The sequence below is a fragment of the Spinacia oleracea genome, chromosome 3, assembly GCF_020520425.1.
Source record: "Spinacia oleracea cultivar Varoflay chromosome 3, BTI_SOV_V1, whole genome shotgun sequence".
In the NCBI taxonomy this organism is placed as follows: Eukaryota; Viridiplantae; Streptophyta; class Magnoliopsida; order Caryophyllales; family Amaranthaceae; genus Spinacia; species Spinacia oleracea.
Window position 1 is genome coordinate 123,531,144 of NC_079489.1, and position 11,980 is coordinate 123,543,123.

General features: G+C 36.7%; 1 protein-coding gene across 4 annotated transcripts; it reads right to left on the bottom strand.

The window, feature by feature from the left end:
• Window positions 1-439: 439 nt before the first annotated feature.
• LOC110781121 (uncharacterized) lies at window positions 440-10,951 on the bottom strand. Of its 4 annotated transcripts, XM_021985366.2 has the most exons (17): window positions 10,716-10,951; window positions 10,540-10,633; window positions 8,325-8,369; window positions 8,006-8,173; window positions 7,833-7,917; window positions 7,630-7,736; window positions 7,089-7,169; window positions 6,006-6,058; window positions 5,820-5,922; window positions 4,249-4,395; window positions 3,874-3,970; window positions 3,506-3,731; window positions 3,263-3,356; window positions 1,929-2,924; window positions 1,680-1,772; window positions 1,304-1,587; window positions 440-981 (listed from the first exon to the last, which is right to left on the bottom strand). In XM_021985366.2, exons 1-17 carry the CDS (start codon window positions 10,838-10,840, stop codon window positions 828-830), a joined length of 2,952 nt encoding a protein of 983 aa, XP_021841058.1. In that variant the 5' UTR covers window positions 10,841-10,951; the 3' UTR covers window positions 440-827. The 4 variants fall into 4 exon arrangements, with proteins under 4 accessions (XP_021841058.1, XP_021841060.1, XP_021841066.1 ...); XM_021985368.2 differs by lacking the exon at window positions 10,716-10,951 and having other exon boundaries at window positions 8,006-8,220; XM_021985374.2 differs by lacking the exon at window positions 10,716-10,951 and having other exon boundaries at window positions 7,999-8,220.
• Window positions 10,952-11,980: the final 1,029 nt, after the last annotated feature.

Consider the following 11,980-nt stretch of genomic DNA (forward strand, 5'->3'; position numbering starts at 1 on the left):
CAATTACGTAGGTGGATAGGGTGGTGGTGGAGCTGTCGTGAAGGCTGTGGAGCTGTCGTGAAGGCGGTGGTGGGTTTGAAATAGGAGAGAGAAAATGAGTTGTTAGGACGTAGGAGAAAGTGGGCAAGGAGGAGAGAGAGGGGAGAGAGCTGTGAGTTCTGGAATTGAAATGACATCATTTGAGATGGCATTTCAAATTCTTTAAAATGAACTTATTTTTTTAAATGGTGGATTTGGGCTAAATCCAATTCTAAATTCTATGTATATCCAAACCAGTGAATTGGGCCAAATCCAGAATTTCAAATGAAATTCAGAATCCCAAATAGGCGATAACGTTTGTTTTGTACAATAGTTTACTGAGTACTATTACAACTTACAAAGGTAGTAAACTACGGAGTATTATAGATAACTACAAGTCTATAGCTACTGAGTAACTACGAGCAGTAAATAGAGTCAGTCGAATTTATAGAAGAAGCCAATTAACCACATTTGTTCTTAACTACTTCGTATTTAGATAAACTTATGACAATTAAATGCTTGAATAATCTAGTAAGAGCTATTTTTAGCTTGACCACATTGTCGACATGCTATACATTAGTCCTAGAATGGCTAACTAGAATGAATACGACATCAAATTTGAAAAGCTAGCAGAATCCATAGTGAAAATGTGTCAATGCTCTTAGACCTTTTAAGTTGTCTTCATTGGCCTGAAAAATCTTGAGCAAAAACCCTCTTTGCATTTAATTGCGAAAAGGATCGAGTATTACAGTTTTTGAGGTTCACTACGAATTAAAATGGGAAACATCTGAAGAAACCATAGAGATGAACTATTGGTCAATGACTTCCCTCTCTGTAGTCTGTACTACTTCTGACATCCTCTTCCTACGCAGGGTATACACCAAGGATATGTAAAGCACATTTGCAGTCAGGATGAATGTCCCAATATACACACAAGCTGTTGTTGCACATACATACAGGTACCTAATAAGAGCATGCACCCCATCAATTATAACAAGCTCACAACGAAGAAAGTAACTCCATGCATATAACAAAGAAAGAAAGTAACTCCATGCATATAACAAAGAAATACTACATGCGCCAACCTAAAGCATCTTGAAGTATAATCACTTTCTTCTGTACCTGGAAATTCAAGCTAGGTGCTTGTGCTTTATAATTTTATTTTTATTTTTTTTGGTCCGGTGTGTACTACCTTTGGTAATAATTTCTTAGTCCATATCCATTACTAGCATAAATTACTTTTTCCACAAATATATTAAACTCTAATAGCTCAGGTGATACTTACTTGGGAGAGAAGACACTCCAAATAAAAAGATGGTTCCTCATCTGGAGCAATACGATGGTATATGCAACTAAGAGAACAGAATTTATGCCCAGTGGAACAAGAAACGGAACAGCAAGCACTGTCTTGAGTAGTAGCCCAAAATCCAAGGTATGATCAAGTCCATAATAACTCTCATTCTTCAAAGATACGTACATCGTCAAAGAAAGAAGCACCAATATTGGTGATGCGTAAGTGATGCACAACATCAGTATACCAGACAGTACAGTTGAGTGGCTTGAGATACCCTAAAATTTTACAGAGATTTAAGTTCTGTTAACAGAAAGCAGATTGAAACTAAAAACAAATATGTGGGCTCGTGTTTTATTAGATGATTTACCATGAAAGCTCCAGCAACATCAATGGTGGCAAGAGTGTTGCTGTTGCCGAGACCAAAATGACCAGCCATCCCAATAAAATACAATGCTGAAACCTAATAAGACAAAATCAGTACAAAGTAATCAGAAAGAAAACAACAGAAAATGTCAGTACTGAGATCATTCAGCAAAGGTGGGATCAAAGCTTTGATGAGAATTCCGAAGGTTGAAAAAATTTGAACTTGGATAAATACATACTTATTTTATCTTACCTCTACCCATGACTTTCGATATGCTCCATTACTGGAAAAGTATGTCATAGCTGCAGAGATCTGCAGCAGTAATAGAAAAACTGGCATCGAGTTACTTGGTTTCTGCAACAAAAGCTGCAGCAGGGACCAGGAAATCACATATGCCCAACCAGTCAAATAGGCAGACTCATTTAATCCTTTAGACAGAGAGATCATACGATTCTTAACTGATTGAGAACAATCTAACTGTCTATTCGATGCCGATTCTTTACAAGTGGTGACAGGAGAAAGCCACGGAGAGGCTAATACTGTAAAACACGTCACAATGCTCAGAACAGCATAGATAATTTGAGCCATAAAAGTTGCACCATGACCAGATACCAGAAATTCATCATCCTGATGTATCATTACATGTTGCAAAACTAAGTATCCTGAGAGTAGAAAGAAGAACTGGAGGAGGTTGCTAAAAAGTTTGTTCAACCTCGACTTAGAAAATGCCAACAAGCTCAAGCTGGTCACTGAGATTACTGATAACACTCTGATTGCCTTTTCCTGACTCCTTCCTGCTTGCGTAAGCCATTTTGAAATGTCAGGTAGATGCGTCCAATTAACACCACCCTGATGCCAAGCTCTTATGATCCTTCCACAAATCAGCATTACAAGGATTGAACACAGTTGTGAGAATCTTGAGTTATAGCTGCTTTTATTAAGTCTGTCTTGATCTCCTAGAGGAAGTGACTTCATCACTTTACGGATTATAATCCAGAATAACGTTGCTGTCAGAAAATGCCAAATATACTGCTCTTCTTCAACCATAGAACTAGATCCCATGCTCACAACAAGAAAGACAACCACAACCACAACGAAAATTTCCTCTAGACTCCAACTCTTCATCTCTGCACATCCTTGATTCTCTTTAAGGCATTCCTCTATTCGCAAACAGAACAGAAGTCTCAGAAATACTAGAGAAGAAAGGACCATTGCAAGAATACCAAAAGCAAGTTGACCAAAAGGTTTCTGAAAGTAAGAGAGCAGTTTATTATATTAATAAACGAAACATGGAAGAAACAAGGAAACTATTGTCTTTACTAACTTTATGTCTTTTTTTCTTCTGAACAATAAAAATAAGCAGATTAATTGTTCTTCTGGAAGATCTATTCCAGAGGCCCTTCGTTAATCTGGGGCCTTAGGATGGGTCCAACCACAGAAAGGAAAGGAAAATTGCCTCTTAAATTTGTATGTTGACTCCATCCCCCCCCCCCCCCCGGGTCCCCCTTTTCAGGTATAAACAACTCTATTTTTCTTGCAAAGTCGCTGAATGTTACTTAAGATGCAGTGCAGAGGAAATGACTTACATCAGTGACTTTGCGAGTTAACCATTCACTTGCAGTCATCAGAAAGTCATGATATGCATTGACAGTGTGATTGTAATGAAGACCACTGTCAGACCTGTTAAGGAAATTTTGTACAACAAGAGGATAAACAGATCAGAAATTTTTCTGTTATAGTAACCTAAAAAAAGTCTATGAACACAGATCACAAAGTTCCTGCAATAGTGAACCAATATCTATCTCATTTAATACAGCATCTGGACCAACCTTGAAGTTGTAGACGACTTCCAGAAAGTGTGAAGAGAAGCAGCTTTAGAGTATAAGCAACAAAACATCTCTTCAACTGTACCACTACACAGACTCACTTTGGACCATCTAGTATCAGCAGGGTAGCCAGAAGCGGAAACCACACAAGATAGACCAGGCAACTGGGCTTTAAGTAACCTCAACAGTTGCCATGAATTCAACTCAAGCGCCCTTAGCAGTTGGCCATCTGGTCAGCAAGACAAGGTCTAAGGTGCAAGAAAAATGATCCACAAAGCATTAAAAGCATCTCTATATGAAAAAAGAAGCATATCCCCATCAAGATCAAGTGAAGTGACTAGAGATTCCTGGTAAACTGTTGCAAGAACTACCTGTTAAAGATAGCAAACAGTCCACAACGATGACTCCAACATTGTTCATGGGAATTGGCACACCAAAAAGAAGAGCTAGTGTTGGAGCAATATCAACCTAGAATGGAGAAACATGTGATAGTTAATGAGTTATACACTAAATTAAAATTAACTAGTAACCATAAACACAAGATCGGAAGAAGCAAAACATTATTTCAAGTAGGATAAGCATCAAATTAGAAAACAAATTTTTCACTAACCGTCAAACATAGAAATGAGAATATATGAAGTAATTACGAACAGATTTTGAGTGAGGGCTACTTCTAAAATCTCTGCATATAAATGGTTACCAACATGATATCTGTTATGACAGGACACGATGATGAGATCTGTTACCTGATTCATTGTGTCTTTAATTACTGACACATCATCACTAGGAGCTTTTGAACTGGGATAGATAAAAAGAGCCAAAGAATCAGTTTCTTCATATGAAGAGCCACCATGATTCCCACTCTCAGTCATGCCATGATCACTGACCACAAGCTGTAAATTTATGGGCAGATCTGTAAGTAGATACAACTTTTAATCGAAAAAGAACAGGGAGTACTACTGTGCCGACTGCTAACAAAGATTTGGAAGACTCGGATATCATCAGAAAAAGAGGATCATCATTGAGACAATTAAGAATGAATAGCTGCTCTATAACAGTTTATCATAGCTTCATGTATCACTCAAGAACAAGAATGTAGCAGTGTAAATACAAATAAATAATGTACATGCAGAAAAAGAGATTAAGTGTTAAGCAGATTAACAGTAATTATGGACAATGAGAATTGCATTAGTTACTTGTATACAATGATGGAAAAGAATAAATCAACAAATGGGTGTCGTCTCTCACCTTTTAATGAATATGATTCCTACATGAAACGCTCAAGATAAAAAGGACAAATACTACATTGAAAAGAAAACAGGGGAAAATTTTCAACTTAAATATTTTGGAATCCTTTCAAAAAACAAAACCGGATTGGAGAGAATTATTGGGTATTGAAACTTTCAAAATAGTACCCGTGGCCTCTCTAACACATCTAATGATTTGCTCTTATGTAATAGGAGATGCTCGCGCCTAGGATGAGCACAGTAACTAGTACGAGGCTTATTTAAATTTTCTTACGTGGCATAAACAAACACTCACAGGCTCACAGCCCCCGCTTATCCTACAAATCAATTAGATCATCCCCGTGGTCCTGTCATGGGGCTAGTTGCGCTCTTAGTCCCACTCACTGTTACCCGATTTGCTAGTATGAGACTGGGTGCGGGTACGCAATTCGCTACCTAATTTGCTAAATTAGACCAAAATTGTACCATTTTCATGTTTTTTCCCTTTTCCGGTTCACGGTTCGTGGGGTGGTTAGAGAATTAGGTAACACTACTTAACTACAATATTTCTATGAAGCAAAGGTCATCAAATTCCCAAAACGTTATTTATGGCTTTACGCCCTTTATCCATGGACATGTCCTAACTAGAACAGCGGCATTCCCATGGTCCTTGCATATCACACCCTTGGCCTGATCAACTTCTTAACGTTCTTTGAGGTGGTGGCATTGAGGACAAAGTAGAGCTAGCACAATCATGTGATGAGGCATGCCCCTTGACTTGGTCTTTAGATAGACTACAATCTCATCCCTATACGGCTATACATGTCAGTAGGTTTCTCCATAAGCAGCCCTGTAAACATATTCTGGTTCACTCTGATGTTCACAGGCTCGTCATGTACCACGTTCATTAGTTAATAACTAATGGGTGTGACACATGAATAATACGGGGGTAGATTTGTGGCACATTTCAGATTCTTCCACAATAATCTTACAGATAACAATACAGAATGACAACCCCACAAACTATTAAATCATTCATTAATTGGATAGCTATCAAAAAGGAAAGCAGGAAGGCAAGTATAAGAACAAACCAGAAGGGTATCTCCTTGCTTGCTGTCATTGGAAAGAATGCTATCCAAATGAATCATCTTGATCACATCATCCATCTCCCTAAGCTTTGGTGGCATCAGGACGCTGACATTGTTTGATAAGGATAAAATCAGAATCCAAACAGCTAAGCACACGTGCAACAACTCAGACATTAAGGGAAGAACTACCTTTTCCGTCCACCAATATGTCCGACATGATCCAATCCCAAATAATGAAGGATCTGGAAATATATTGTAAAGGAACACAAAATTAATATCAAGATCTCTACTCAACCTAAACACCATAGATAAAAAAAATAAAAAAAATAAACAACCATGTGAAAGAACGCAATCCCGTTACGGGCCAAACGTATTAAAAAAAGGTCATTTAATGTTTACAATGAAGATCTTGCCTTGGCGCGATGATCAAGTGTCTACTTGCTATCTGATAGATCAGGTGTTTGATCCCTGGATGCGCTAAACAACGGGAGGCTTGTGCACTCAGTAAGACCTCTTTTTTAATGTTTACAACCCAAGTTGTTCTATGCATCAATAAATAGCAATAGTTCGTAAACATGCCAAAATCCCACCTGACAATCCAGAGGGACTACACCTCGCCACTTTCACCCTTTTCTTTGGGGAACCAAATAAAATTTGGGAAAAAGAGGGTAAGAAGGAATTGAACCATTGCCACCAGTCTGCTACCATTCCCAAGAAACAGCATAACAACGCAGCAGCAAAACATTGGGGGGCGTACAGTTGTACACAACCTTAAGAAGCATACCAATTATACCAGTACACAACAGATATCTATGAGAAAAGGCACAGATATTGCAAGGATCAGACAAGATTATTAATTTTCAGAGATGGAAGGCTAATCCCATGTTCAGATTGTATTGTGCCTGAGCTGTGTGTTCAATGAAGAAGAATTCAGATATCTACATTCAATCATGAATGTACTCTTAATAGTCCACCAGTCCACATCTTCCATTTAATTAATCATCCACTTTGATTTCACGTTTCTAAGAAATATATCAGGGCATGAACCATTATACCTAATAAGGAAGTGATAGACAACCTTACACCACAAGTAACATGTGTGCAACTAGTAACCTTATTTTAATAACAGCTAACAAGATATTATGTTTCACAAAGAAAAGAGAATTATAAATTAGCCTTTGCTATCTAAATTACCAACCATCGAAGAACTTCAACTATGACTTTTTCCAGATGAACAAAAACTACCAAAAAAGTGAAGGGCTCGTATATTACCATGAGATGCCAATCATCCCGATTAAGTTCTTCAGGCATATGTCGAGACACATTGAGATCCACTACTATAGTGTCCTTGACCTATGACCATCCAAAGACCAAAAAAACAAGGAAAAGATTAAAAAAATGAAAAGAAACACAGCATCATTATCAATTCCAACTGCCTCACTAATGAGTAATGACTGGTAAAAGTAAGAAAAACTGTAAAAGAAAATAGAGCAGCTATATGCCTATATGAACACTTGCCTCAAAACAAAATTTACAGCTTTCTCTCTCATGTTAATTACTTTCCACTTTTTTTGTTTCCTATCTTCATTTTTTATGATGATAATGACTGGACAGCTTCCCAAATAATAAAGGTATGAGCAACTCAGACTTGAGAATGCACATGGCCACCTCAAGTAAAATAATAAATCCACGAACAGAAAGCGCACTGGAACAGCAAATTTCCCCTTTTAACGTTTCTTTTCCTATAATTCTAACTATGCACTTGAATACTTGATTAACAAATTTACCATATCATTTTAAGAGAGAGACTTACAAAGAAGCTACTAACGCCATCTTTCCTAGTGAATAACTTCGGAAACAACTTTAACCAAGTTTCATCACCAAACATCGTCATTTTCCAGCCAATTCTAAAAAACTGCCCTGCAATATAAAGAATGACAGGCAAGCAAAAGTTACCCCACAATTCTGCTCCGACATCATCATGCAATAAAAGATACAAGGTCATGCAAAACTAACCCAGAAGATTGTCATCTAAAAAAGCTTGTGTATTGAAATTCAATGCTACATCCAGGAATCCACCAATAGCACCAGAAACCATAGCCTGTTAAATTAGCACCAAGGTGAGCAAAAGGTAAACCTAGAAGGGGACTACTGGACAACAATTAAGCAATATAAGCAATACCATTGACCTTCAAGCGAGGCATCGTAACAGTTGGTGGTGCAGCCTTGGCATGATACCCAGTTGCCATCCCGTTTGCTAGTAACGAACGAGTGTAGGGCATAGCATCTACAAAGGCTTTGGTAGGAGGTTTTCCATCCTTCCCGAGGACAAATTCTGCTGGAAGACCATCAACAACCTAGAATGCCATGCTTGTATTACGTAAATAAAAGAAGCACATTTCACCTTCAACACTCCACCCGCAAAACCCCCATACATTTGGGCACAAAAATGAGCAAATTATAAATGCAAAAAAAAAAAAAAAAGGCAAGGCAAGTAGAAGAAAATACCAAGAGAATTAACCGGCTATACAATGGAGGGACTTCAGACAGCTCCTGCACCAAGAAAATATGATCATAACATTACAATAAAATTCAACTTTCAGATAAAAACCCATTATAAGAGTATGTTGAGATGAACTGATAAATTTGGGCATAAAAATAATGGCATAAATTATACTAATTTGCTTGATGGATGAAGAACACAAAAGGGGATACAAAAGTAGTGACTTTAGGCCACCAATCTCTAAGTTTAGTGACTTGAAGTCACCACTCTCCAAAGCCTAAGCTTTACCAAATTCTCAACATACCTCCCATAACCTAATGTGCCACTATTTATAACCATTCTACTAAACCTACCTAATTTGTCTTCTACATAATATCACTTACTACCTATTCTGTCCTTCCCTTGCACTTAATTCATTATATATGTTTGTTCAACTTATTTTAACTTATTGCAGAAAAAAATAAGTTCAAATAAAGGTCTGTTTGTTTCAACTTATGTTAATTATTTCAGAAAAAAGTAAGTTCAAATAGAGGTTTGTTTGTTTCAATTTATTTTAACTTATTTAGACTTTATTTCAACAAAAATAAGTTCAGATACGTTAATAGAAATATAAGTTTAGATAAGTTTAATTCACATCACTTCAGCAAAAGTAAGTTTTTTTCCGGACATTCTAACACACAAATAAGTTCTTTTCTACAAAGTTAAGTACAGATAAGTTAATTTCAGTCCAATTTAGTTGTTCAGATAAGTTCATACAAAATAAATTCAACAAAAATAAGTTTTTTCCGACCATTTTAACAAACAAGCAATTTCTTTTTGCAAAAATAAGTTCTGAAAAACTACTTTCAGTTAATTAAGATAAGTTCATTTCAGTAGTGTTAACACCAGTTTTAGTCAAGTTCAACCCAATTCAAATTACCTAGACTAAAAATATTGGGAAATGTTTATATGAACAAATTGCAGGATGAACTAAATGGAGTAAAACTATTTTTATCCCAATTTTTAGGATGTGTTATGTTCAGTTAAAATAAGTTCATATAATTTATACTCACAATTATCAGAAAGTAATACAATACTCCCTTCGTCCCTAAGATTTCCACAGTTTCCATTTTGATTTGACACTTTGAGTTTGCACATGACCATTTTTTGGTATGTACTCCTCACTTGTCTCTCCTCTATACTCGATTATTTGATGTTCGGAAAAAGAAAAACTTCCCAAACCCATCTGCTTTTATTTTACCCAACTCAAGGTGAAAAAGCCACTTGGTACAATGGTGTAGGTGTTGGAGTTTGTTCCTCAAAAAAGGAATGCTTCAAAAGAATGAAAAACCAATTGTCCCACATTGATAAAAAACCCACATACTACCTTCTTTATATATTGCACTACCCTTTAATTATTTGTTTAAGAGTGCTTGAGAGTGGCATGGGTGGTCACAACACACACACGCGCGCGCCGGGCTGGGCTCGGGCGAGGGCCTTGGGCCTTGGTACTTGGCGAATGCGGTTCGCGGGCGTGGGGTGGGTTTTGTGGACCGGGTTATTCTTTTTGGTCAAGGGCGGTTTGATTAAGTCAGGAGACTTAATCAACCCACTAACTCTGGAAACTGCTCCATTAACCCCACTAGCCGTTTTATGACTGTTGCAGTTCCCCATTACTCCGGTAACTGCTCCACTAGCCGTTTATGGCGGTTACAGTTTCCCAAAAACCTCTCTATAAATTCATCATCTTTTTCCACAGAAAAATTGTTCTTTTCCTCTTCTCCGAAATAAAAAACACAAAACCTACATTGTTCTGGGCATTGCTTAAGGGTGTTCTCAATCTAGTTCTTCGTCGTACACCGAAGGATTGGAGTCGTGTATCCCTGGGGGTCGGTTGCTACGAGTCCGCGTGTACTTAGCGGGGCAAATTCGACTTTAGGGCAGTGATTGGTGTCACGCCACGACATTGTTACAGATAAGCTTGTTCTAATTATTGTTCTTATTAGTCATAGTTCCTACAGTAGGAACTAAATTCCAATAAGTTCAATTCACAACTACAATTAGTTCTAATAAGTTCGGATAGTTAATTTGATGGCTAATAAGTGAAAAATCAGGAGAAGAATATACACCCTAAGTTCAGAGAAGTCAGATTCAGTTCTCTAATACACAAAAATTTCAACACAGATATCAATAAAAAAAAAGTAGAGGTTATCACAAATCAGATAGAAGAAAGGATCAAACCAGATAAAGAGATCGGAGATCATCGGAGTTCATCGAGGAAACGTCGAAATCTTCAAAGGACTCATTTCCAGGAGGTCGATAACTCTCAGGACCACTACATTACAGGAAAATTAAAACATTTAGAATAGAAAAACAGGATTAAGATTTACATAGAGATAGAGAATGAAAAAATGAACCTGGCACCGGAGAGAGCAGGCTTGACCGGGAAGAAACCGAGGACGAAGAGATATAGACCTGCTATTTGCAACGCCATGGCAAATATCGTCCATATTGTGAGGCTTTTGCATGATATCAACGACATATTCGAAGAAAATTGAGAGCAGTTTCGACCCAGCTTTAGCTACCAATGGAAGTTTATTCGACCATGGCCTATTTTCAGAGCTCAAAAATGTTAGATTAGTTTTCACACCTTTTTTACTTATTTTTTATTTTTTATTTTAAGTTCACCTTACTGACGTTTGGTTGTTAAACTGGCACGAGGTTCGCAAATTGGATTATATACCCGAGTGTACAGTGCTCATTTTGCACCCCGTTTAAAACGATGTAGTTTTAAGCGATATTCACATTTTAATTAATTAAAAAAAGCAATTTTTTTAGGCGTGTATATTGACAAATACAGTTAGGCTCTGTTTGGTAATACTAACTGAAATCAAGCTAAAACTGATAAGTTACCTGAAATTGAAAAGGTAGTGACTGAAACTGATAAGGTAATTGATTGCATAATTATTTGGTAAAATTGATCATTTAAGCTACATTTTTTTAATTGCTATTTTATATATTCCATATTACTTTTTCTTTTCATTTGATTAATGAGTAAAATACCAACATATGATCTTTAAATATTAAAGTTGACAATAGGAAGCCTATCTACCTATATACTTGATCGACTAATACTCTATACGAAGTACATTTTATGTGAAATTTTTTCATTAGCGGGTGTCATCTATCAAAGCCCATAAAAAATCTTCACCCTTTCTCTCCTGCAACATTAGCTCTAAAAAGTCAACAATCCAAAAGAATCAAAGTTTGGCAGATTTGGATTGGCAAATTTTACGGAGTTGAAATTAATTTTTAGAGAAATATTGCGTGAATTGGAGAAAATAACATACATTTCAGCCGACTGAAATTGAAATGTTAAAACTTTTAACGTTTCAATTTAAGTCCATAAAACGACCTTAAATATTATTTTAGCTATTTACCAAACACTCCTATTCTCTCAAGTTAACTTAAATTTTCAGCACCTAATTGTTTAAGGTGACTGAAATGTGTTGTCAAACAGAGCCTTAATTGTTAGTATCAAATTACCATGAAAATAGGAAGAGATTTTTCTCATATTTGGCAGATTCAGTGCTTTGTAAAAAAATTACTCTCTCCGTCTCTTTTTGTTTTTTATGTTTGTTATTTTGCACGCGTTTTAACGACTAATTAATGTGCATTGAGA